Here is a 27,984-nt window from a genome sequence, read left to right on the forward strand (position 1 = left end):
GGCACTGCAAAGCGCAGGCTGTCACCTCCCCTCCTCCGTCGAGCTGTCAGTTGACAGCAGCACACATGAGCTTCTATACTGCAGACGGAGTTCACTGGCCGCTGGTTTTGGCGTCTAGATAGCTGCTCCTCGGCGTTTCAATTCAAGCGGGGCAAGGATATGACACGGTACCCCTGTCATCTCTACGGACTGACAACAAAAGCGTACGAGGGCTGAGCCGCTTTGCTAGTTAAGAGCTGCTAATGTTAATAGTTAGCTTGCAGGCTAATGGTAGCTAGCAGCTGAACGGAGTTCGGTTCTGCTTTGTGCCGTCAGTAGGCTGACGTTACGTAGCTGGCTCGCTAGCGAAGGTCGGAGGGACTAAGGTTAGCTGATGGCCAGGAGCGTTTAGTTAGCCATTCATCATCATTAATGTGTCATTTTAGTAATTCGTTACAAGGCTGCGTGTAATTTGCGTGTCGTTTGTCACTGGGCTTCACATTCTTTTTGTTTTACACGTTTATTAATTTTACGAAATTTATCGGTGGTACTTGCTAGCTAGCAAGCTACTCGGCTATGCTAACGCCAGCTCAGTGAGAGCTCACATCGCAGGGGTGCGGAGAGCTCCAGACTAGTCAAGGAAGGAAGAGAGGTGACTTATGATGTGGGCTGAGGGAAGCAGCGGACTGTTAGGCGAAGGAGAGCAGCAGTATTAGCTTTAACACATCGTATTTTCTCACATTAGTTCTTGTCGAGTTAGGGCCATAGCGTCAGGCAAGCTGTGTGGGACGTCGGATGAAGAAAAGAATTGGGGCACTTTGATTTGCGAGCTGGCTAAATGAATAGTATTGGTGTTACTGAGTCGTGAGCTGGTGGCCGCTGTGCCAGCCTCAAGGGGAAGACACTCTTTCAAGATTATCGCACAGACTGCAATAACCAGCCAGTTTGCTTAAAGATGGCTTCAGCGGCCAGCATTGCCGCATCTATTGCGAGCAAAACGAAGACCAAGAAAAAGCACTTCGTTGCCCAGAAAGTGAAGCTCTTCCGTGCAAGCGACCCTCTGCTCAGCGTGGTTATGTGGGGAGTCAACCATTCGGTGAGTCAGACCATCTAATGTCCTTATGATCCCCCACAGTTGTGTCATTCTGACCCTTTGATATGCTACATTAAGCCCTACTTGCTGTCAGCTATGTGCCTTTGTGTTATTGCATTTGATTGATAAATAGGAGATGACAGCTGTCCAGCGGTTGGTCGGTACTGTCAGTGTAAATGAGTGACTGTGCTGAAACCATTACTTATATTTGCTTTAGTAAGCGTTTTACAATTATATCTGGCATGGTATATGCATGGTTTTGATGTAAGCACTAAAAATGTGTGTGTGTGTGTGTGTGTGTGTGTGTGTGTGTGTGTGTATGTCTGAGTCTGAGCAGTGAACTCTTCTTTGGCTTCCTGTTGTGCACATGTAGGATAAGCTCCTAGGGCCTTGTGTCATAAGAGATCTTCCCATGCAAGACAGCTTATCTCTGTGCTCTGCTCTCTTTCTCTTCCTTTGCTGAATATTTGCGCTGGGCCAACACTCATATGTTGGAGGGAGAGCAAACTTGGATAGCTGAGGATGTACAGATATTTCTGGCACCAAATCCCAAGTATTAAACCTTTTTACCAATGTTTTACGCACATTATTTTTGCACTCGAGAGGATGCTCTGTCAAAGGACTAAGGCATATAATCTGGAGTACTTTAGGTTCCTTCACTCTTGCAATCTTATTATGAATATATAGCTTTTCCTAATCCTTTACTCAGCTTGCTGCTAATAATCATAACGTGGTTATTACAGTAAAGCCAGCCTGTTTACTGAAGAATTTATCTGGTGTTTGAGATTGAGGAGAGCTGCGCTCCAAAGTGTAAACAAATGGAGCTGAGCAGTAAGGGAGCAGCAGCTTTCATTTATTCCTTCAGTACATGAATGTAAAGTGTGGAAAACATAAACAAACTGGTAGTCGCTGGTGATGTTCAGGTGCATGCTCATGACAAAAAAAAGGAACGGACATGTGCGAATTGCAGTGATGACATTGTTTCCCAAATGCTCATCAGTGAGCCTAAACACTGTTTGCAAGAGGCCAAAATGCAGAGGAAAGATGTATATGTTTGTCTGTGGTTGTCCTGCTTGGTTTTGTTGTGTGTGGCTGTGGTTAGCAGACATTATGAAACAGACGAGCAAGCAGTGACTGCTTTAGCAAATGAATTCGAAATTCCTCATTGGAAGGAATATATATATATATATATATATATATATATATATATATTGTCCCATAGCATGGTAGTTGCTCATCAATATTAATTTGGTTTTATTTTAGTGGGTCAGAGGAATGCTATTTGGACATCTATCTCATTAGAAGCAGACTATGACGGCCATATTCTCTCTGGTACGTTTCAATTTTTGACCACTGTTTCTCTTTGTTGATGGAGTTTGGCATGTCTCATGACATCAGAGACTGTTCCCTTTGATATATGAAATAATATTGCATTTTTGGGCTAAAGCAGCAACAATTTGTACACAGATGATTTGGCCTCTTTTGATCTCTGTTTGTTGTTTCGTGTTACATTGAAAACTCGGATACATTTTCTAGTTAGTCTGTTTTGTCTAAATCTATATCTCTGCTTTGGGTTGAGGAATCCTGGGGTGTTTGATAGACAGCATTGTGACAGACACTACGCATGTTAGTTTTAGACAGTAGCGTTTGTTTTTTGTCTTTTAGTTTAGGGTGGCAGTTTAGTGTGGATTACGCAGCCTTTATAGCCTGATGTACGGTATGTGGGGCCAAGACAGCTAAAGATCCAAAGCTGTTATTCTGCATCTAAGCTGTAATCTGTCAATAGATTACAGTCACCTGGCTTTGGAGTTAAGCCTGAGGGGGCAACATACGGTAGAGGTTGACCTCAGTGCAGCTATGCAATCATTACATTTTTTAATGTAAGCCTGAGAAAGATGGACATTGATACATTTTCCTCTCACTTAAGATGATTTCATTATCAGATATGACGAAGTATGGGAATAGAGGACCAGTTCCAGTTGAGAAATGATTCCAAATTGTCCAATCTGGTGAAATTGTGTGCCTCTGAATTTGTCAATTACTTAATGCCGGCATTTTTTCTGACAGTTGTCAGAAGAAGGAGTCATGGTGGAGAGAAGGCAATGGTCGAAATAGTGGCTTCATTTCAAGAAGAATAATGACAAGAGTGTTAGTTGTAATGCCTTTAAAATGATCATTTATAGTTAAGTGTGCAAACGCAAACAACATGCAAATATGAAATAGCTTTCTATGTAACATGGGCTTAAATTCCAGGACTGCCAAAGAAAGCTGTACAAATATTCTCTCATTTCATTAAATGATGATAGACAAACTGTTCCTACAGCTTGCTCTCAGGCTACTGCCAGCTTGACCTGCTCTGTTTTCTACAAAGTGTACAGACTCTGAGACATGAAAACAGTTGGGATGACACTGTAAATCTGTGCAGGCGTATTTTTTCCACAGAGAAAATTGATCAAGAATCAATAAGGCAATCGATAAAGAATCAGACCCATAAGCAGAATTGATAACGGTACCAATAAAATCATATCCACTCCCATTCCTAATGCAACATCAACTAGACTTGTCAAGCACACAAAATGTTTCCCTTATAGTTAGAAACTGCAGCCTCTGTCAAGACTTCAAATGACTCATTTTGAATTAACTTGAAATCTTCTGAGTTAGATTCTGTTTGTCCAATACAGCGAGTAATAAAGGTTCATATCATAGCCTTCTTCTGTCTGATTGAGATGTCTTAGAACTCTGGATTAATGGTCCACTGACAGCCAGAAAAAACCTACACAAGTTTGGAGAATCTACATGTTCAAACTGCTCTCTTGGATTGCATAACACAGAGCAGGACTGCCAACAGCACATTTCCCTTTTTTATGCTTCAGGCTATCTCCCCTGCTGTTTTTCCAATTACTTGATAAGGTACTCTGTTTCTCTTACCACTGGCAATGTAAAAATGACACTTGATGTCAGGTCTCCAGGTTGAGCCACACAGTTTCTGCCAGAGGGTGTGCAGGTTGCAGTTTGGAAGGGTTAATGTAAAGTTTCTTTACAGCATGGAATTTGTAAAAGTAACCTCAAGCTGTAAATAACAGAACACTGCAAAGGAATGAATAAAGGGGGGCATGAGAATGCAACCAGAATGCAGAGGCAACATGCAAACACATGCACATGTTCTGCAAAATGTGGCTCCCACTTCCCATATGTGGCTTGTCAATCAAAAACATCCACTTTGGCTCCAGACTTATTACAGTGTTTTGCTCGGGGAGCAAAGTGGTGACCTGAACCAGCTAAGAAGAGAGACCAGCTACTTAGTTACTCTAGACAATACAGAAGAGCCACAGATTCCACCTCTTTATTGGTTTAAGGAGGCAAAGAGGTTATGCAAAATGATTTAAATGAAGAACCAGGATGCATAGAAATAAATGAGACACTTATATGGCCCAGAACATTCAGGATATGTCATCAGAATCACTCCTTTTTATGACTGAGAAAAGCCAGTAATATGCATTTTGAAGTTTCTTTGTGTGGCAAAAGATGTGTGGCAGCTTGCTGAAAGTAACATTTGCTGACAGGTAGCCCATTTTTACTTTAATCCTCATACTTTGAAATGCTACTTCCCCTCACAGCCTAAATAGGTTACATATCTCTTGGTTTTACTGAAATTGATTGAGGTCAAAGCTAAAAAGTTTTTTTAGTGGAAATCGTTGTTGTAACTACTGAAGCTTAGTGGATGCAAAAGCTCAAACAAACTAGGGTCTACAAAATCAATCTCAAACTCAAAAGCATCTCCTGGTTCTAAGTCTGCATGATGTTACAAATAAGGAATTGCTCTAGTCTTTCTATTTTTGCTGCACCTAGTTTACATGGGATGATTGGGCTGCCTCAAAGTGTATTTTGTAAATGAGTGTCTTTCCCCCTGAGAGGAATAATCATTCTTTCACACCCATGCTGGATATGTGCTGACATGAACATAATAGAGACTAAACACAATTACAGCCCACAGGATATGCCAGCAAGTTGACCAACTTTGTGTTAGTTGTATCATGTAATATACTGTATATTCTAGATATGAAAGAATATGAAAATAGTAGCTCTAACATATAAGTATAAACAAAGAACACTGTAAATCCTGGGTCTGTACAGTAATACTCTTCTCATGTTAAGGCCTTAAAGTAAAATGATCCTTAAAAAAGACCAAACATCCTGGGGGGCGAATTAGTGGCCCATTTTGGCTCTTACTGAAAAATTAACATCTGCATGTGTGAATGTTGCAAAACCACCACAGGAACACATCACAGTTAGTGGTGTTAACTTGTTGGATCAAACACAGACTATTGTGTGTGTGATTTATTGGCAGGGATTCAGGCATAGTTGAAAATACTGGATTTCAATAAAGATACACTCATCCGAGCTATCGATGACAGGCTAATTCTAAAAATGCTTCAAGGTGCTGAACACGTGTCAGGAGTTTTATTTTCAGCAGTGACAAATGGATCAGAGTTTCACACCTTCACCTTCACATAATTTGTGAATCCCTAAAAGGGATATAGTCCTGGCTTGTCTGTCAGTCATAGGGATGTCTGAGTGTACTCTTGTAATAGAAAGTTGTCAGAATGTGTTCACTGATGCTTTATGAGATTTGTCACTGGCTGGAAAGGTGCACTGTCACAGTTTAAGGCACCCACTGTGTCACCATCGCTCTGAGTTCAGCAGCTCTTAACCTGTTGCTGCATGTCACCTGCCCCTGTCCTTTTAAAGTAAACAAGATTGCGTTGAGTTGATGTTTCACAAGGCTTTCTTATAACAGGCATAGAGTCAGTACAATTTAGAGCCTAAATTGGCTTATCACAGATATATCGCTAGCGTATATGTTGACTGTAGGGTTGGTTTTTAAATTTTAGATGTAGTATATAAGGTCACATACCAGACCGGACAGGTTATTCCAAATTTTAGCACTAGGTGTGACGTGTGACTCAGCCACTCCCGAGTGGAACACAATGAGAGCCAATGAGTGTAGCAGCAGCTTAATTCATCACGATAACTGTGATACATTGTGTTTTTATTCCTCCCAACAACTATTTCACTTAATTTTTCTACTTCTAAGGTTTAAAGCAACACTACATAACTTTACAGTGATTCTGGAGAAAGTTAGATGATTGTTGAGTCCCATTCCCAGGTCTTCAAATACTGATGCTTTTGGGTTGGCATGAGACCCAAGCCATTTACCAAAAGTGTTGGTATTTGACAATCTGGAAATGAGACTCTGCCCTGTGATGAATTGGCGACCAGTCCAGGGTGTTCCACCACTCACCCAGTGTTAGCTGGGATCAGCTCCAGCCCCCATCAACTGTGCAAAGGATAATGGATGAAAGGATGGATGTTTTTATTTTTTATTCAGATTGAATGCAGAAAAAGATGCTTCTGAAAATTTAGACTAACCAATTCTCAGTGAAGTTAATTTTTTTAGTGCACTGATGGAATTTTGAACAATAAAGGTTTTTTGTTAAATTGAAAAATTCTGCCTAGAAATAAAGACTTTTTTTTGTTTTGTTGAGATTTTGTCTTTCCTTCGCCCTTTTATTTTGGGCTTCCTTAGGTTTGAGGTTTTCCTTTTTGTTTTACTCCTGTTTGTCACTCCTTTCTTTCATTACCTCCATTAACCTCTCCCCATCCCATGCACATTCACTGTTTTGGTGATTGCCCCTTTTTGTGTCATCCTGTCTGGCTGGCTTACTTTCCCCTCTCTTCTTTGCTGTGTGACTCACAGGAGCTGTGTCTGGTTCTGTAGATTGCATAAGAGGGGGAATCTATAAATATCTGTAGGAGTGACCTACAGCTAATATGTGTGATGATTATGGGTGAGGAAAACAGAAAGGCTGAAGCCTTAAAACCTGGCACCCTGAGGCAATGACGGATAGAAAAACTTATGGTAAGCATCTTGTTGTTGCAGTCCCAGCATGCCTTTAAAAACCTTTAAACAAAACATTTTGTTATTGTCATGCATGCAAACATGTCTACATTTGTCTACTTGTGTTTTTGTGTGTCCTTCACGAGAAAGTCACTGTGTTATGGCACTCTCTTTACCCAAATGCAATGCGACATGTTGCTGAGTAGCTTGATTTAGCCAACAGCACAGGCCATATACTATAAGCCTGTTTGTTGCTCAGTCAGTCTAAACCACTGTATCCTTTAATATCTGGCCTTTCATAGTACTGACTTCACAACAGACACACTGAGCTGTCTGTGCGTGCGTGCGTGCGTGCGTGCGTGCGTGCGTGCGTGCGTGCGTGCGTGCGTGCGTGCGTGCGTGCGTGAGCTGTTGCTGTTGATGACAACTACAATGTATGTGTAACCTATTTCCACTTTAGTCATTAGTCATTTAGTGTTTCAACATGGATAGGAGCCCGTCTGTTGCAAGGAGGTGCTGACATTGAATATTTGTCTTAATTATACACTAGGTTTGATATACATGGCATAGTCTAATGTAGTCTAACACTTGGAAACACACATTTCCTTTCCTCAGCACTTGAGTGTGTGTATTTCTGTGATTGAGTGAGTGACATGGACTGAAATAGACTAGAATGAGCTGTTAGATGTGATGCAGACGTCTCACACTTCAAGGGATGACTACCATAAGCTTTTAATTGCAGGTGTGTTACTCAGGTAGCTGGTTGCATCCGTCCAAGACAGTGTTTCTCTCTGTGTGTCTGTCTGTCTCTCACTTGCACACACAGATGCAGCAGTCCTTCTACCTTACCACTGTTCCACTTTAATCATCTGTGTGGCCTCATTATGGCTGACCTCCACGCTGTGGTTGTGAGCAGTGGGAGGAAAGGTAGTGTGGACTACCTCGGACACCAAAGTTGTCAGTTCAAAGTAGCTCCACAGAATTAGGTCATAGACAGGTTGTCATGGTCACATTTGTAGTTAAATTGTGCGGGCTAATCATAGCGTGTAGTATAAAGCGGAAGATGTACTCATGTTTCCTAGAATTTAATCAAGACATTCTCTAAAGGCATTAAAGTAATGTTACACAATGTTAAGATTAACTGGGCATAAAATGCATGCAATTAAGACTTTTCCCATCATGTTGAGGTATTTACAGTTAAAATGTATGTTCAGTTGGTACGTAAAATACCTCAGATTTTTTTTAAATCAGTTATTTAAAGCTGTCTCTTTTTAACAGTTTGAAATTGAAACATTGCCATACATAGATATGATTTGTCAGGCTTTTTAGGGTAATTCCCATTTATTGATAAATAAAACACTAATAATGGTAAATTTCACATTCTGTATGTTTTCTCTACCCACCCTGTTTTGTGTTCATTCCTTTTAAGGGTCTAGCCAATAATTCACTGATACAAACACCCAGATACCATTGTTTTACTATGAATAGTTCTGGGATTCATAAGAGGTCAGTTGATGATGTAATTGTCTTGTTTATTGGTCAGTGAAAGGTCAAGTCCACATGCAATACAATCCACTACAACTATAGGTGACCTTTTGATGCTCACCATCTGACCGTTAAAGGGCAAATCTCCAATTCACTGGGCGTATCTACTGCATATGACTATTTTTGTGGTTTATGAATATCATGGCATGTTGTGGTGAGTGTAGCCACTGAGCCAGTATATAACGCTCAGTGGTTTGTTTGTCTCTTTCAGCCATTTCCTAAAACAACTGATGTTATACAAGTGCTTTGGTACTCGGTGTGTGTGTATATGCGTGTGTGTCTTATTTGGGAAAGCCTTTAAGCGTATTTACATCTCTACATATTGGTTAATTGCATGTTCAGTCTGTCTTAATTACACCTTAATTAGAACCACTTAGACTGTAACATCTTGTAAATAGGCATAGAGGAAGCACGCTGTCTAGGAGTCACTTCTTCAGACTCGGAGCACATGTCCCATTTTCCCCCCATAAATGACAGCTTGACACTAGAGCATGATGATTCTTATGGAAAATATATTATGTTACATGTTTTTCCCAAGGCTCCTGTTCATCTTTGCAGTTTCGATTTTTCCTGTAAATCATGAGTGACTTAAAATGTCAGCTCCTTTTCTGAGGTGATAAATCACACTTATTGGCTGTTGCATGTCTTTACTTGAACCACAATTTTATAAATTGGCATGGTTCAGTTTTGTTTACTTCCCTGACTCCTGCTACCTCCAAGGCAAATTGCAAAACCAGATGGCCGCCATGAGCTGTATACATAAAAAAAAAATACTGGACTCAAGACTGAAGATTGTCTTGTCCTCAGCAGTATTGCAGTAAATTCGTAGTTGTTTTATAAGGCTAGATTGGGCCCCAAAAGTACAATATGGAAATGTTAAAATGGTATTGTTATAAATTATATTTTAATGTCAGTTTAACCACTTGTTGAATGGTGACTGATTCTGTGTTCCTCAGCTTGTGGCTACATTGTGCCATTGTACAATTATGGCATGTACAGTGAGGATTAAAGTACATGTTTATAGTTTTTGAAAAACAACCCTAATCTTGTGAATTAGATGAAGACCGAATACAAGCTATTTTTTATTTTTCACATATTAATGACAGTAAAACCACATTATTGTGAGCCATGGAGCGCAAAATGAATTCATCAGCCACTAGTTTCATGTAGTGATATGTATTAACTGGCCATGCTATTGTTGGTTTTAATGCAGTCATTTTGTTGTTTGTGTTTTATAGAAGCAAAATATTGTACAAAGAATGAATCAGATAGAGCCTGAAGATATTGATATTGAAGGACAGAATTTCAACATCACTATAGTGTCTTTTTACACTGGTGACTCATTCAAGCTGTAGCTTGCAAGTCAGTACCTGAGTTATCAGAAATGAGAAAAGGAAAAAAAGAGGTGAAGATCATAGCTTCCCTGTTCATTGTCGAATATCTCCCTCTAGGCTACATATCCTGATGGCATGCCTGATTAGTCTCACTTCTTTCCTCTCAAACTTTTTGAGAGATTTCTCTCCGCTCAAATAGTTTCATTACCCTTCTATTCCGTGCACTGAAGAAATTACCCTGTCCTTTGTAATATTAGATCCAAAATGTCTTCACCAAGTAGAAGGCGTTAAATCTCACTGCTGTCATCAGTGTCAGTGAGCTGTCATCTGCCTCTTCTGTCTGTCATTGTTCAGAGAGATAAGGTTATGCTATGCTGCTGACAGTGCATGCTCTCTTCACTGACTTCCTGTCCAATGGAGCAACAGCACACACTTGCTTCACTCTGGGCCGGAAAACCAGTCTTAATCACCATGGAGACAAACAGGAAGTGGTGGTGTGAAATTTGTCTGTATGTTTGTTAGCTGCAGAAAGATAAGCAGAGCTGATTAAACAAAACATAGCTACACTATGCCAGAGATAGAAATTATGACAAGGGCCTAGCAGATAAAATATGAGTACTACATGTTATTTAATGTGGATTAGGTGCTCAGAGGGATGGTTAGGTTGATATACTTGATTAGCCTCAACTCCATATATGCACTTGCAAAAACATTTAACACAAGGGCAATGTCACTGTTAAAAAAATAAGTGTTGTGCCAACTACCCAAAACAAAAAAAAAGTACAAAAAAAGTGATCCTGTCAAAAGCATGATCTGAGAAAATAGCCTTATATCGTCATTCTCACTCAGAGTCTTATTCATGCTGTCTTCATAGTTTTTTGCGGCAGCATGAATTTAATTGCAGGAACATGGACATTTGTCACTTAAACAGTTACAGTACAAACATGGGTGCAGGAGTGTAGTTTGGGGATATTTCAAACTGATGCAGATTGTTTTCTGAGTCTGCTAGAGGGAAGCATTCATACCTCATTTAGTAAGATATTTCCACCTAATTTATGTGTGCATGCATGTGTGTTTTAATTGCTGTGACTGGCATTACTATTCAGTACACTAGTGTCCTCGCATGTGTGCGTGGTAAGATCAGGCATTGTCTCTGCTTTTGTGTGAAAAACAGCTTTGTTGTGATGAGGCGACATCTCCCCACTGAGTACCCGGGATTCATCTGTGCAATAGCATCACTGTGACGTCTGTGCCTGTCACACCAGGGCACTGAAACATGCTCCGATATGGCATCTGTGGACTTAGATCCTATGCCTGCTCTTTCTCTTTAATGCCCTCCTTTATGTATTTCTTTTCTTGTGCTTTCTTGTCCTTTCAGATACGCCTGCTTCTTTTTTTTCCAGAGATGTTTTTTTTTTCTCTGTCTTTATCTCAAAGGTTTCCTTCCAAAAAGTTCTCTCCGGCTGTTTATGTATTTTCTGTTAATGACACACTAAGTCTATGTTCTCATGCTTCTTCTCTTTTCTTTTAATTTGCTTAAAAGGTTAAAATAATCCCAGAGGATATTTAGCGTGCAGGGATATTTGAGTTGTAGCTCTCACTACTAGTAAGGCAACATCAAAGTGCTGTACGCAAAGTAAACAGCTTTGTTCTTGAAAAGCAACTGTGCATGTTGTGCATGTTTGGTGAGCTAGTTTGAATGGCGTACAAAGGCAGACCTTTGCCCATCACTGGACAAGCTTTTGCAGACTTCAGCATTAAGATTTGTTTTACATTTGACCAGTCAAGCTGGGGGTCAGAGTTCTTTTTTTTTTTTTTTTTTTACACACACATTGTATTCACTGAGGAGTCATCGTAACAAATAGACGGAGGCAAGTGTGTGCTTTACTGTGTAGCTTTTAAAGAAGTTTAGTATGGTGTATCTTAAGTTTGTCTGATAGGAAATTTTCAGCTAACCACCTTTGCCAACATACTGTCTATTTGCTGTCAGCTCCTGTCTCAGGCATTGAGTGTGTTGAATTGTTCACACTTTTATAAGTGAGCCAGTTACAGTGAACTAAAAGGGGTAAACATGGAGCAAATTACGAAAACGTTATCTGTGTATTCGGTTGTGTTATTTTTGCAGCGTGATTTGTAAGTGCTACGCAAACAAAGATGTTTTCTTAATTTCCTCATGTTCTGTCTATTTACGCGTGTTTTCATAAGTTGCTGCATGTTTGCCCTTGTCAGCCACCATAGCCAGTCTAGTCTACTATACTTGGAAGCTAAGTAAAGGACTAACATTATTTTCAACAATGACCAAAAGAACATTAATGTTGCTAATAAATTCTGTTGTAATTCTAATTTGTCCTGCCATTTCCACTGCCATCAACACCTGGTCACAAAAATGACTTCAAGCATAGGAGTGGGCCAGTTGATAAACAGAAGCTAAGAAAACTAGCCCCCAAGCTGTTTCAGGAACTAGCTCCGTTTCTCTCATTGGGCAGTTAACTCACATAAGTAAGTGTCTTACAGACTCTTTTGCAATCCTTAATGTTAAAACTTAAGTTCTAAATACAGGAATTTACTAATTTGGGAGGCAATGGGATCAAGAAGGTACTCTTCAGGTCAACCTGTTAATCATAATCAGTCTTTTGGCATAAGATAGCTGTAATCATCCAATTTAAAGTCTTAACCATGTATTATATTTATACTTGTCGAACACTAAAGTATGAGAATTAATATGAACATGTTTAAGGCACACTGTCTTGAAAATTATACATCTTAACGGCCACCTGAAGTATGCCAAATGCTTTCATGGGTCAGTCAGTCATGCTGAGGCCATTCTCTGCACCATCTGCTGTAATACTCCTGCAGCATTACACGGTCAAAGTATCCCCAATGGTGAAAAATATTTCTTCAAGGCAGCTACTAGAATAGTGATATGACACCACCGCTTGTCTGTCTGCACAGTCCTAGCTGTGAGCAATGTACAAAGCGTGAAATACATCCGGGAATGTACTGCAGAGGAACACACACACACGCTTTGTGATTAATGTTATAGTCAATCAAAATGTGAGTCTTTGAGTTTATTCAGTGTGCTTTGTGGAATGACCGGTTATTAATAGATTCATGCAACATGCCAGCACTCCTGCCTGCGGCCGACAACACATGCACAGGCACGCACACATACACACACGCATCATATTTGTGTCAAGCTGTGCCTGAGTCATAACGAATGTCAGGTCTACGTATTAAAGCAGTGTGACGCATGACCAGCTCCAAATGGAAACTCCTGCAATGTACCTTATGTGTGTGAAGCCCCGCTGTCTATTCAATGTGCTATCTTTCTTGAAGTGGTCTAAAATTTTACGTTTTATTGGATAGCTATCATGGCCATAAATGTACAAACAGTCATAATCGTTTAAGTGTTACAGTTTAAGGCACCTGATGGTACACAATATGTAGTTTAATTATAGTTGCACTTTAATTAGAGTCAAATAAGTCTTATAACGTTTTAAAAACATAACCACTCTGTACACTTAAGTTTCTTGGCACTGCCTTAGCTTTCCTGATTTGTTTGTGACACATTTTATCTGAAAACCATGTAAGATGACTGCTCCGTTTTAGCAAACTCACCAGCTAATTTTAAAAATGCATTTCAACATTCGTTGAGAGAAATGTCCTCATACATAGAGAGAATAGTGATTATCTGCTCTTGAATCGTGAACACACTCAAACTAGAAGATTAGAAAACAGCAGTGCATCACAGACTGCAGGATATTAAGATTATCTCTCCTGCAGGAGCGATACATAACCCTAGCTTTCCACTCATACACGTCATACTGCCCTCTCTCTGTGTCTGTCACTCTCACTCTCTCACCGCTTTATAACCTACAAGTCCTCATCTTGTCTTTATCTCTACATTGGAGACACCTTGACGCTTTGGCAGTTCTGGCAACATTTCCATTCTCCTTTGTCTTGGAGCTGTCCTTCAACTCAGTGGGCTATACCATCTGGAAAATCCAATCTGTAGACTGCTCAAATCACCAGGTGTTCTGTGCCAAAGATTGGTATTGATCGATGACCTGGCCCAGAGCTCTTCCCCCGATCATAATTTATCCCTAATAACTGGAGCTATACCAATACCATTTTTCCCTTCCTGACTATATTCTTAACTGTATACTACTAACCCAGTATGGATGTTATGTTATGGATTTGCTTTAAGTTACACAAGGCGCTTGCTGTTTGTGGATATTGGCTACTTGTGCATAAGAAAATATGTTAAGCATACAGTGTACAGGTGTACAGGACGTTGCAGGGAAGTAGCAGGGTTCTGTTTTTTTAGTTATGTGGTATTGATGCATCGGCTTGTGTTCTTGCTGATACCAATTCCAGTACTTTAGGCAGTGGTATTGGAACAATGCTGCCAGTAAATTGTTATCATGCTGTTTTGATTAGGGGAAAAATCTTAAGTTGCAAGTTCATCCTTGTACCTGTTATGGGACAAGTGACATTAATTATGCGAGTGGATTTTGTGCTGCAACGTGGTGAAGTTTAACATATAGTTACTGGCATCTCGGCCAACATTTTCATCTTTTTTACAAATACCACAAGGGATACGTGTGTGCATTCTGTTACACTGAATGTGTTTGTTTTTTCAGAGGCAGAGTATAGTCATGTGAGTGTGTATATGAAGTAATGTGAATGCTGATCTTTGCACCAGTTTTTAGCACCTTATTAGGTGGGATTATTTTGCATCATGAAAAGATTATGTGAGTTGAGGCGTGAAACTCACAGCAAGCATATGGTTGAATATCTGCAGAATTCCTGTCTGAACATTTCAAGATGCTATAGTAACATGTTATAGAAACTATTTAAAGAAAACTGAGATGGTTACAAAGCTCCAGTGCCAAGTTTGCATAAAATGAAGTAGATGTTCTATGTTTTTTCCACATTAGGCTCCACGACCATTTTCTCCCCTCACTATCCCAGTCTTTTTAGGTTCCTAAACTGTAACATTTCTAATCTGACATGGGACTTGACTGACATGTTTTAGACTTATTTGTGTTCTCAGATATATTACTGATCTCCCCTTCGTCCTTATGCTTTTTTTATGCCCAGATAAATGAGTTAAGCCATGTTCAGATTCCCATCATGCTCATGCCAGATGACTTCAAGGCCTATTCGAAGATCAAAGTGGACAACCACCTCTTCAACAAGTAAGGTCTTTTTAAGTATTTCATATAATTATAATGATGACACTGTAATATATATGTACTTTTCAGAGTTCTTTAATATATTCTTTAGGAGATGGAGCATCTCAAACACCATCTCACTTGTGTTTTCTGATTGTTGTGGATATACAGGGAGAACATGCCCAGCCATTTCAAGTTCAAGGAGTACTGCCCTCTGGTGTTTCGAAACCTCAGAGAGAGGTTTGGCATTGATGATCAGGACTTCTTGGTATGAAAATCCTAACAACATTACTCCTATTGCTGAGTCAGAAATAGGAGTAATGTTGTTTTCTTTTTTTGGTTATACTTTGTATTACTAGATTATTGTGAATTGCCACACAAGAGAGTGCCAGCAAAACATTATCCTTAAATGGATATGATAATTATGTATCTGATAAATGTAACTACCTGATGCAAAAAGCAGACTGAAACATTTGTGAACAAATTGGATCACACACTTAACTAGTAAAGTGTTACTTTATTGCACTTTTTCCTTTCCGTCTTTTGTTTCAGCCCACTCCTTCCTTTACTTTCCACTCTTTCATAGTAAATCCCCACTCCTAGTGCAGGCAATGAGTTGGCAGTATTTGGAGGTCATTGTGTCCCAGCTCAGTGCAGCTGTCCTTCTTGCATGTTTACATTAGGGTTCGGCTGGCTGCAGTGAGTGGGCAGTTGGGGGTGTTAAGACACTGGCCAGTGCAAAGGAATGTTGTGACATTCTCAACATTGAACTCCTTTCCTACATTAGGCACCAGTCACATTGTGAATAAAAGGGTTTATTGGTTTGCAGTTTTTGCCCTTGCTCTAAAACCAGCCTGGCTGGCATTATTTTCTAATTATAATGGTAATATTCCTCATTACAGTCGATGGGTACCACCAGCTGCAGGCCTTCTCTTTTGATGACATGCAGCAGTGTTAGTTTTAATGAGCAATTCTAGCAGTATTAAATTAAACTTTGGGGGTGGGTACCTGAAGTGCAAACAGATTAACCTATTTCCCCCACATTATGATTAATGCATGGTGGAGAAAATGACTAACTAAAACCAAAATATTAGGTTGAAAGCTTTTAATCTATGTCAGCCTCAGGCTAAGGGCCTCTTAAACATTTTCAGCCTGTGACACAAACCACTTCAATCTTACACCAGGACCTGGGCTGTAAGTAGTCCTCTACATGCTTTTTAGGATCCTCCAGAAACAAGATTGCGACCAATTTTAGGTCCAAACACAAGAAAGAAATGCTGCTTAACAGTTGGTTTAGGTTTAAGGGTTAGTCCTCACTTTGCAATACAAGCAGAAGATGCTATGACTAGAAGAGGGGAGAATGAACTGAGGGCAGAGGACATGAGGAATTCTTGGAGAATGAGGCATTGAGCCAGGGGTGTTGGATCATGTTACTTTTGAGCTCCAAAGTCTGGGCAGCAGCTGTTTGCGTCTGTGTGTAGGTTTGGACAGGCAGCAGGAGTAAAGGTCAGAACCCCACATGTTTAGACTGGTGACTGGGAGGTGGTCAGACAACAAAGAGGTAGATGCTATATTGTGGGATCCATTCAAATACACCCTGAGAGAAGCTATTTCTAACGTTCAACCAACAGAGAATATTTAGTTTCAAAAGCAGCTATTCTAACATAAGATGGCAATAAAGGTCCCGACTCATAGTTAAATAAGCAACAAAAACAAAAATGTAAAACTCAAGTAATGAGTTCATCATCTTGGTTCTCTGAATGCAGTGCAAAAGATACACATGTTTTCAAAATTTCAAGAAGACAAGCTGATCATATCGCAGTTTGTAGATCCTGATAAACATGATCTTTATTTGTCCTTCTGTTCTTGCTCCATATGTTTGCAGAACTCTCTGACACGCAGTGCTCCCCTGAACAGTGAGGCCCAGGGACGGAGCGGAGCCCGCTTCCATACCTCTTATGACAAACGCTACGTAATCAAGACCATCAGCAGCGAGGATGTGGCTGAGATGCATAACATTCTAAAGAAATACCACCAGGTGATAACATCTCCATCTTACAGAACACTCAAATACCTCAGAATTTTACTCTACTAAAACTTAGCTTTATAGAAAGAAACACCAATCTCTTAGAGGGACCACAGGACTTTAGAGACACTAGAGAGCTTGTACTAAATTGGACTACATTATAAACACACATGCAAATGTTTCATTTCATCAGTACCTTTTTTGTCTACCTGATTTACAAACTACCACTCAGGCCTGCAGCACACACACGTCACTTTTTACCCAGTGGCAAATTGTCAACATTCATTATGCAATCTTACAACTTTTGTTTTGCCTTTTTGATTTTGGACTGGTCAATAAATGTCAAAAAGTGTCAGGGTACAGATTGATATGATTTCCCAGGACAGCTGTTGTAGTAGGTTAGAGTCCTCTTGTCTATTTATCACCATACAGTTGAACACAGTGTGACAGTAAGTCATAGGTTTTATAAACCTTTCTCTATTTCTCACAGTCTTCACTCTTAGGGCATACAGTAAGTAAGTATATTGTGACTATAAAGGGGCCATAAACTGATAGTCCTCACTCTCTTTTGGTAGTTCATCGTGGAGTGCCATGGCAACACGCTGCTGCCTCAATTTCTGGGGATGTACAGGCTCACTGTGGATGGAGATGAGACCTACATGATTGTTACACGCAATGTCTTCTCTCACCGCCTTTCCGTCTACAAAAAATATGATCTCAAGGTAGGAGGGAGAAACAGTCAAGAAAAAAAGCAAGGTGAAAAAGTGATCAGAAAGGACATTAATATTAGATTAAGTTATGTCAATCTGATCAATAGCTGCACTACACCACTGCTTGTTGCCACTCATTGTTTTAGGGACCTGTTTTCACTGATCATCTGAGCTTTTGGTTCAAGAATAAAAAGTGTGAATTTGATCAAGACCAGCCTGCTTGTAGTTCAAATGTTTTATAAACTCTCACGTACAAAACAGTCCTCTAAAAAATCATTTTTGACTATACATACGGTTTGATTGTATGTTTAAGATAACAGGCATTATCCATCAGGTAATACTAGTTCAAACACAGGGTTTAGGTAGCCAGTCCCAGGGCAGAGTGAAGCCGTTTCAAGCTGTTCTGAGACATTATGCCTTGTGTGCCTTATTGGATGAGCTTCTGTGTTATGGGTATCTGCAGGAATGAGTTAGTTGGGGAAAGATTAAAGTAAGACTTTCCAGTGCTGCCATTAACAACTAGGTTATGGTGAGTAATTTCCTTTCTTTTGTTTCCAGGGTTCCACTGTTGCAAGAGAGGCCAGTGACAAGGAGAAGGTACAGTCACCTGTTGCTAGCCAGGATCCACTGTTATACATACCCACAATTTAAACTTTAGCACAGGCAGGACCTCTTAACCTTTACTCCATACTTTGAAGAAAGCAATAATAATAATAATAATGATAATAATAATGCTTTTAAACAAAGTAAACACAGAAACATATGATACATTTACAAATACATCAAAAGTAACAAGACAGTCCACACCGCCAGCTGTTCTTAAAGCATCAGAACTGATGTCTTACAAGTGTATCAGTCCACACCGACACCACATTGTTCCATGTCATTCTTAAACCATTTTTTAATGCTCCAAGTCTCTTTTATTTGTGCAAAGTACAACTTTTTATATGTTGTGGAATAAATAAAACAAGCGAGTCAGTAAACATAAACAATGCCCATTTTCTTCTTTTATTAGCTTTCACGTAGCTCAGTGGAAAACTATTTCTGTCCATTAGACAGGCTGGTGTCCTTTCAGCACATCAGAAGGTGCGTTGCTGAAAGTGACAGCTGGTTCTGATGACAGTGGAGGTCGGAGTCGGTGTGGATTGAACAGATGGACACATAGCAATTGCGCACCACTGACGTCTCTATACTGGTGTCAGTTTTCATGTAAGGAACAAGGGCAATCATGAAGTGTTGAGAAACTTTTACTTTTTTAATTTCTACAAATACACTAAACATGAAACTTATAAAATGAACTCCATGCCCATTAAAAGCCATGTGGACGATTATTGAATGAGAGAAAGACAAACTGTGTTTCCAGTGGTTCCAATAACCACCACAGCTTTGAACAATTCTAGGCTTACTGTCATCACCCAACAGGCCCAACGACCACAGCTTCAGTGTCAGCTTTTGTTTCCTTTTGGGTGGGGATGACAGTAGCAAATATTCATCTCCTTCAGTTAGCACCTACTCCATCACCCCATTCCCTTTCTAGCCCCTGCACGCTATTTGTGTCTCTTTAATTTGCTTCATCCCCTCTAACCTTGCTTCTGCTGTTCCATTAGTTCCCCTGCTTGCTGTCTGTGTGTGAAAGATTGAGGGTTGTGTGTGTCTGGGTATATGTTTAGAGATTTATTCAATCAGATGTCTCATGATTTTGAGTAGTCCTGTGTATGATGTGTTTTCTGTCAAGCTCTGTGTGCGCGGGAGCAGTATATTCAAGTGTTATACGAGATTTAGTGTGAATGATGGTGACAGAAATGTTGCTGTTTGTGTGAGACTGGCTACTTTTTGGCTCTTGGCTACTTGGACAGAGTCACCAAAAATTGTGTCACTAAAATTGTGGCAGGCCGATGGTTCACTGTGCCTCCTGTTAAAATTGTATTAGATAACGATTTGGTATAAACACTATAGATAAAAGGCTTTGACTTGTGAGTGACGGAAGTTGCTGACAGTGTCCTTGAACACTGTGAATTTGGGGTACTCTTCGTTTGACCTGTCAGCTCAGCAGTATTGGAATGGGATGGTTGTCCAAGGTTATTTTTTCATTGCATGTCTCCACGTGTCACATTGCAAAGCTTCATCTGACCATGAGAAAGGAGTGTCACTGTTTTGACCAAGAGGGGTTTGAACTTTCCAGCTGGTTTTTACAGGGGCTTAACCGTTGGGCCCTATTCAGTGAGGCATGGAAGACTTCAGGGAATCCCCAAACTAAATATAGCCTACTGTAAATGGAAGAAGAAACAAAACGTTATTGGGGTTAAAGTGAGGGGTTAAATGAGTGGAAAAACAAAGCTGCTGTGGATTTAACACTCATGTGAGCCTACTGTGTGACCTTAGCTGTGTGTGAAACATCACACATAGTCGAGCAATAGAAATTAAGAAGCATCACGGTGCATTTTGCCAAACTGACATGAATGATGATTATTTGCCATAATACCTGTCAGTGAAATTCAACTAATACATCAAGCATCATACAGTATAAGCCACCATAGGTGAAGCTATTCACTGTTTTTACTTAGTATGTTATCTCATAAATACTTTTGAATGTGCACAGGTCTCAAGAGACCGACTAAAGTCCAGAGGACCATGATCTGACAATGGACGTGTTGGTTTCTCCATATGAAACACATTTGTACATGCACTCAAATACAGACATGCCTTAAATGATCTTTGTTACCCAATACAAGTGCTCAGTGTCCAGTATGTAAGCACACACACTGCAGTTGGCCAGTAAAATGAGGAACAGGGTGCATCATGCCAAATGAAAGAAGAAGAAAAAATGTTTTGTTCAGAAGGTACAGAGTGTGTGTGTACAAATTGCATCACACACACACAAACAACAAGCACGGCAAGGTTCTCTCCTGACTGCATGACCGTCTCCCTTTCATGCATGCGTCTGCATGGTATATAATGTTTTTTCTGCATCTTTTTCAAGTTACGTTACTTCTAACACATTCCGATGTGTATGAACACCAGCCCCATTCTGTTGCACATTGTGGACATGTTCTGTTCTACCCACATATGACATGTATTTTTCTTTTCATTAAATACATTTTTAGGTTCTTGTAGCTGCTGTCTCAGGTTTTGACTATCAAACAGCAGCAATTGGCTTCCTGACACATGTTCAGCATTTTACCAAGCAGATGATCAGTGGGTTTAAGCATTCATTTTTTACTCTCAAATGATCTTGACTAGAGCCTGAACTAGGTATATCATGTCTTACCTGGGTCCATCAAATCATACTCGTTACTTTATTTTACTTTATTTGTGGTTAACCACAAAAAAACCTGTCCATGACCCACTACTGGAGGAGACGTGCAATCGCTGTATTTATGTTACCTGGAGAAAGTAGAGGTTGTGTTTATATGTTATTAGATAGCTACTGGCCCTTGGTATGTGGAATACCACCTGTCTCCACTAGGTACTCAGTAGCTATCTGCTACAGTTGTTTAGTTGGTTTTTGTTTACTCTCCTCTCTCTTCTCACGCCAGCAGAAGCTGGCATCTTACGGTGCGGTCACATGGCATTAATGTGTCGGGATGAGTGTGAACTGCATAGATATTTTATTAGTAGCCCCATATCCAGTAATTGTAAGCCCTTAGAAATAGTGCCACACCTGAATAGACGCTTTGCAGAATACAGGTTCATATGCATATTAGTACAGTGGTTTCCTTGCTTGTTGTAGTTCCAGCTCCTAGCCTCGTTACAGTAGCACTTCATTTCTCTACCAGACGTTTATGCCAGGAAACAGTCATAATACCAGTGAAGACAGACCGAGAATATAACAGTAATGCTCTATATTAAGCTCCTTGAAATAAGCGTCAGTTAATAAGTATTAAGACCCTTATAAGTCCATATATGATGCTTATTAACAAGACTAAAAAGTGTTATTAGAATAATAAGCAAGTTTATTGCTAGATTATAAGACATTTACAGCACTAGCATAAGAAACTTGTAAACAGTTTATAGATGCATGATAATGTCAATGAAAGCCTTTTGAGTTTAACAATAACATGATAGGTAAGTTAGTTAAAGTCAATAAATGTTTGTTTTGCTATTATAAACAATTATTACAAAACACAAGGCTTTATTAACATTATTTTAATGTTTTTTGAAAATAGTATAAATGTCTAATATCTAACAATAAATACATGTATGATGCTATTAATGCTTTTAGTCTTTTTAATGTTAATAAGCATCTCATGTACTTATTACCTATTAACTAACACTTGTTACAAGGACTTCATTATAAAGCGTTATCTATATTACTCTTATATTTGAACATTTAGGAATAATTTTTAGGGACAGTCCAAATCCTACTGAATTACTAAACCAATAACATGGAAATGGTATGATAGCAAAAGTCGTAACACTTACGTCGTAATTGGATGAGCCTGTTGGACACTGATAAACACGTTGTTGACCCAGCCATTGTACAGACATCAGAGGATTATAAACAATAGACTGGTCGTACGGCTCGTTCGCGTTCATGCCCTTTCCAACCCTCTACCAATTTGAAGCAAACAACTGTGTTCTGTTACATTTTAAACACTTTGCCTTTACTTCCAACTTCCTTCCTCCCTTCCTCTCTCCTTTCTTCTCTCCTCTCCTCCACCCCTACCGTCCCTACCCTCGCTCCCCCTTTTCTAGCAGCCGCCCCAACCAGAGGATGTGCCCCCGCGGCCCAAATCTGGTAACGTTCAGCAAAGGCTGCAAACACTGCGGATTGCCACGCGCTTTTACTGCGCCATGAAACACGTAAGAGATGTAAGAGAACCAGGGCTCATATACCAGGCATGATCTATTAAACCAATCTTCTTTTATTGTTATTTTTTTGTACGGCCGAGCATTTTCGTTTCCTCGCCTTCTCTGAGCTGATACACTGTTATTTCAAGGCCATATTTTGCACACTTTTCATCCATTTACAGTCACCTTTTGCTCAACTTGTCAGCCAGTTCAGTTTTAGTTTTGCCAGACAGTTTTTTTTGTTGTTGTTGCCACCATTCACTCAACGGCACCATGCATCTGAAAGACTGGAGAGCGAGAAGCAGAAGAGTAAAGGTGGCGGCATGAACTGGAAGGAGACACTGCATGGTCAAAATGAAATTAAGGAAACAGAGATGGGAAGAGAAAGTACATACTTTTTTACATTGCTGGAAATAAGATTTATTGCTGAGTGAGAATTTCTTCACTTTGTTTGTATAAGTCAGTGACTGAAAGTCTGTTACAAACCGAGTTACACAAAATCTTTCTCTGTTCTGCAGTAGAAATTGAGCACACGTTTTGATTTGTCTTCTAAATCAGTGAAGCATAGTTTTTCTGAAGGTTTCTAGGATTGCAGATAATATTTCCTGGCTCGGTGTCGTGCACCCCACTGCAGCCTTTGTTTTGTGAAATAGAGTATATTTGGCAGTGGGTGAGCCAGTGCCTCGGGACATTAGTTAATAGCTAGTCCAAGAGATAAATCAGGTTTGCTAGGTGTTTGGTTTTTTTAAGATGTTAAAGCTGTATAGTATGCCCAAATGCAATGTGATTCATCAGTGTTTTAAATAACCACAGTCTTCTGAAATAGTAAGTGTTTTATAAGCAGTTGGTATTGGTGTGTTGTGTCCCAGTTTTTAGTTTGTTTCTAGTTTTTCAGGGGACATTGTCTGTTTCTAGAAAAAAGTCCAGCATATGACAGCCATCATGGTTTTAGATAGCTGTAGCTGCTTTTAGTGTAGAGGCAGCAATAATCTGGTTATTAAAGGCAATATCTGACAAATCAGTTCACTTGCAGAACAAGAGCAAGTTGTTCAGATACGTATCAGAACAAGTAGTTATGCATAAATAATGGTATACAAAGCTTATACTCTGTGTTCCCTGATAACAATACGAAATGAACACATGAAGTTCTTGATAAATGAAGTTTTGACAGTTACTGTTTTATGGGTGATGATAAACAGTCCAGAGAAATTCTGCTACTATTCAGAGCTCATAATTTATAAAACTGCATATCACAAATCCTACAAAGAGGCAAACCTTTGTCCTTCTGACACAGCAAGACATCAGCGTTGTCAAAAGACCACAATCCATTTTCCAACCAGCTGACGGGAGAACGAAAAATAAATGAGATCCATTTTTTTAAGGACAGGGAGAAAGTCACCTGTCACACAGCTTTACAAGGCTCGTCAACAACCCACCCTTTCTTCCTGCCTCTAATATATCTTTCTGTTTTTCTACTTACTGCCACAATATAGTGAACCAGTCAGGAGTCAGACACATTTCATTGTAGTAACAGAAAGTCAATAACAGGCCAACTGATAGAATCCTATGCATGACTGTGAGAAGACATAAGATGTAATGAAGCGGTTAGAAAGACTGAGAATGTGTGAGATGGAAATAAACGACAGTTGAAAATGAAAGCTTAGAGAGATGAATGAATGTAAAGGCTGAGGTGTCAGTTTAGGCGACAGGCCTGCATAATGCTGTCAGGTTATCTTCACTTTTTGCAGTCGGCCTTATGTTGCGTCCTCATTATCTTTTTATGTCGCATCTGTACCCAGTCTAGCAAGTTGTACATCCCATATTTACAGCAAATTGGAGGTCTATGTCTGTATATATATGTGCTCAAGTGTCCTATCTTGTGATATGTATTTTTGTCTTCATCTGTGTAAAGGTCTAATCTGTATGTGTATGTATGTATGTATGTATGTATGTATGTGTGTCAGTGTGTGCTGTCCGAGCTCATTCTAGTGCTACAAAGTGCTGTTGTGTTGCTGCTCTTCTCCTGCTGCCATAGAAACACCGTAGTAGCCAAACTGCTACTGCTGCCTTGTTACCACATTTCCTGCTCTCTTTTTCCTCCGTGACTCAGAACTAGGCCTCCCGTCCTTCCTCACATAACACCTCTTCCCCCTACGGGCTGCTGGCAGTTCTGCAGCAGCCAGTTTAAGAAGGAAATTAATCCCAGTAGATAGACACTTAAATAGGAAACTCCTCCATCCTGCTTGTCGGCTGAACAGTGAGAGGCCGTCACAAAGATACAGTACGCTGGCTTTAGAGAGTTATTAATAAAGGTTATATTAGATGCAGAACATAATCTGGAGAGACGCTTCTTAGATGCACAATGTTTGTATGATTTGTCTCAGAGAGGGATGCTTTTCAGAGCCCAGCCCAGTGCCAACATGGACGTTTCATGGCTTTATTTTCATGACACAAAGTGTATGGATCTACCAGATGCATTTAAAAAGCTGTCCACGCATCTGGGCCTTGTACCACCAAAAAATGGTAACATTTCACTGTAAACAATATGGAAAACATGCAAATCGATGCATCGGATGGATCTGTGCCCTGCTGTTAGCATGCTGCATGTACTCTTTAACACAGTCGAATCACTTTAAAAGAGGTCAGCCGTGGTTTGGACAGACTGCCTGTACTTTGTTAGCCAACTTTTTTTAATTTATTTTTTTTTAACCAGAAATAAAAGTTGTATTTGGCTATATGAGACAGGCTTACCTAACAAACCACAAGCTCAAAGCCTCATTTATATCAAAGGGGTATTTCGACATGCAGGATTGTCTTGCCAGGCAAAAACAAGCAGCTGACTTGACTAATGACTGAGATTAGAATTAATCTTTGTTGTCATGCATTTTGAAATACCTCTTGATTACAGTTGAACAAGACGGGTATATGCTATCTTTTAGTTCTGTGTAATGATATGCACAGTATAGTACAGTAGTATTCTGGGGAAAAGGATGATGAATACTGATGCTGGTGTCACCGCTTTCAGTAAACCTTTTCTTTCTAGTCAATTTTTGACCTTTTAACGTAAATATATCGATCAATATTCAATGATATAAACTTAGTGTGATTGGATAGACTGATATTTATGGACTCATCTTCCAAAGCACTTGATATGAGCACCAGAATTCTGTCACATTTTTGCCCAGGTCTGCCGCCTACACTACCGGGCCTCTCAGGTCTAAACAGTCTAGTGTTGTGGTTTTGACTGTTGTTTATTTGGTCGCTAATCTCCAATACTAATGGGCAGGCCAAGGAGCTGCCCACCTACAAGGACAATGACTTCATCAATGACGGGCAGAAGATCCACATCGACGGGGAGAACAAGAAAATGTTCCTGGAGAAGCTCAGGAAAGATGTGGAGGTGTGTGTTAACAATGAGATGTGACTGAAAAAAAGCCCACCCTTCCATCTGTGTCACTCCTTTCTGTCTTTATTAATACATGTCCTCTTTCTTTGGCTCCTCCTCTCTATTATTTCCCATCTCTGTCCTCCTCCCATCCCCTCACTTACTTTTATTTCCTCTCCTGTCCTACCGCCACCACCACCTCCACCACCCTCAGTTCCTGGCCCAGCTGAAGCTCATGGACTACAGTCTGCTGGTGGGGATCCACGACGTTGAGCGAGCAGAGCAGGAAGAGGTGGAGAGCGAGGACAATGAGGCCGAGGAGGAGGGCGAGAGCGATGGAGGGGGCATCGGAACGCCCCCTGACAGTCCCAGCAACACCCTGGACAGCAACAAGCCTCTGTCACCTGGGGAGTTTGATCCCACCATTGATGTCTACGCCATCAAAAGCAATGAAAGTGAGAAGCCAAATGCATGTGTAGTACTATACAATCCTTGCTTAATATTAAATATAGTACTGAGAGCTCCCCCTACTGGCTATTTTAGTCCTTATTCCAGTTCTCAAACCTGTTAAAAATATCTAAAGCATTTTGTTCGTCTTATTTAACACTACCTGATTTACCTCATTCAAGATGCATTTGTTTTAAATTACAGCTGCTCCCAGGAAGGAGGTGTACTTCATGGCTGTCATAGACATCCTTCAGCATTACGACGCCAAGAAGAAAGCTGCCCACGCCGCCAAGACTGTCAAGCATGGGGTATGTTCATTACAAACCGTGGTTCTCTTACTCATCATTGTGTATTATGCTCAAAAGTAAATTTGTCTGCTTTAGGTGCTCGCTGCCTCTGTCAATGATATGTTTTTATATAGAAAGCCATTCATGGCCAACTTCCTATGTCCTTATCTTCTCTTTTAAACTTGAAATATGGAAATCACACTCCTCATTCACACTTTGTGATTTGTTGTTCCCAACAACAATTGCTGAATTTGGAAAGAAAGCTTTTAGGTTTTCGGCACCCACTGCTTGGAGCAATCAACAGACTGAGCTTAAGCTTTAAAATATTAACTACTGATCAATTTTAAAATTATAGTGAAATCTATGGAGTCCAGGCTGTCTGTGTGAAAATGTTTTATGTGGTTATTTTAGTGTGTTTTTTTCTTAATTTATTGTTGTAACTCTATGTTGCTGTCATTCTGGGTCAGGTCTCCCTTGTCAAAAAAGATCTGTGTTCTCAGTTGGACTAACTTGGTTTTATAAAGGCTAAACACATGTATATACAATTGTAGCTGAATGCCGGAGCTATTTAAAGAGGTAAAGATGTAATATTTCAACATGTAAATGTCTAAAAAATAAAACATAAAAATAAATAAATAAATAAAGGTTGTCAAACAAAAACGACCACACCTCCCATGATCCCACGCTACTTTCTCTTTTGTATTGTTTTAATTTAGAGACTCTTCGCAGCAGAAATTATTCACTGCGTTAAATTGGTTCTGTTCAGAAAATGATGTACGTTGTGAATGACAGTCGTCTGCATGTCCCTCCACAGGCCGGAGCGGAGATCTCCACGGTGAACCCAGAGCAGTACTCCAAGAGGTTTTACGATTTCATCACCACTATCCTGTCATAGCCTCCAGGAGCGACGGGAGGCACAGAGGCACATGGGGGAAAGGGAGGGCAAGCGGGGAGTAGGGCGGGGAAGAGAAGTGACGGAGAGAAAAAAAAAAACATCGAGAGGCTGAATTAATAAGGTGCTGTGATGGCTTTGTATCACTCTCCCTGATCTATTCTCCTCACCCCTCCCTGTTTGTCTCCCTCTCTGTCAGCGGGGTGCCACGCTCTGCAGCTAAAAACAAAACCATCATTCGTTTACATTTAACCTCTCCTCTGTTGAGTTTTGTTCATGTGTTACTTTGGATGATAAGGGTGTTGAAAGCAAGTGTCCAAGTCATTACGTTTTTTTTTTATATTATTTGTTTTTGTCTGTATGGTTGTTTATGTGGGAATATGGCTTTTTTATTGCCTCTAATACAACATCCAGAGCCC

At 40.0% G+C, this 27,984-nt stretch overlaps 1 protein-coding gene across 1 annotated transcript; it reads left to right on the plus strand.

The window, feature by feature from the left end:
- Nucleotides 1-48: 48 nt before the first annotated feature.
- pip4k2aa (phosphatidylinositol-5-phosphate 4-kinase, type II, alpha a) lies at nt 49-27,984 on the plus strand. Its single transcript, XM_073488035.1, has 10 exons — nt 49-1,075; nt 14,954-15,051; nt 15,199-15,295; nt 16,913-17,065; nt 17,629-17,775; nt 18,322-18,360; nt 25,841-25,954; nt 26,154-26,394; nt 26,591-26,694; nt 27,488-27,984. Exons 1-10 carry the CDS (start codon nt 935-937, stop codon nt 27,566-27,568), a joined length of 1,215 nt encoding a protein of 404 aa, XP_073344136.1. The 5' UTR covers nt 49-934; the 3' UTR covers nt 27,569-27,984.

The sequence above is a fragment of the Pagrus major genome, chromosome 19 (genome assembly GCF_040436345.1).
Source record: "Pagrus major chromosome 19, Pma_NU_1.0".
Lineage (NCBI taxonomy): Eukaryota > Metazoa > Chordata > Actinopteri > Spariformes > Sparidae > Pagrus > Pagrus major.

Coding starts and splice junctions, on each gene's coding strand:
- pip4k2aa (XM_073488035.1), top strand. CDS start 935: ATGGCTTCAGCGGCCAGCATTGCCGCATCTATTGCGAGCAAAACGAAG. Junction 15,296..16,912: donor TTGATGATCAGGACTTCTTG/GTATGAAAATCC, acceptor ATATGTTTGCAG/AACTCTCTGACACGCAGTGC. Junction 26,695..27,487: donor CCAAGACTGTCAAGCATGGG/GTATGTTCATTA, acceptor GTCCCTCCACAG/GCCGGAGCGGAGATCTCCAC.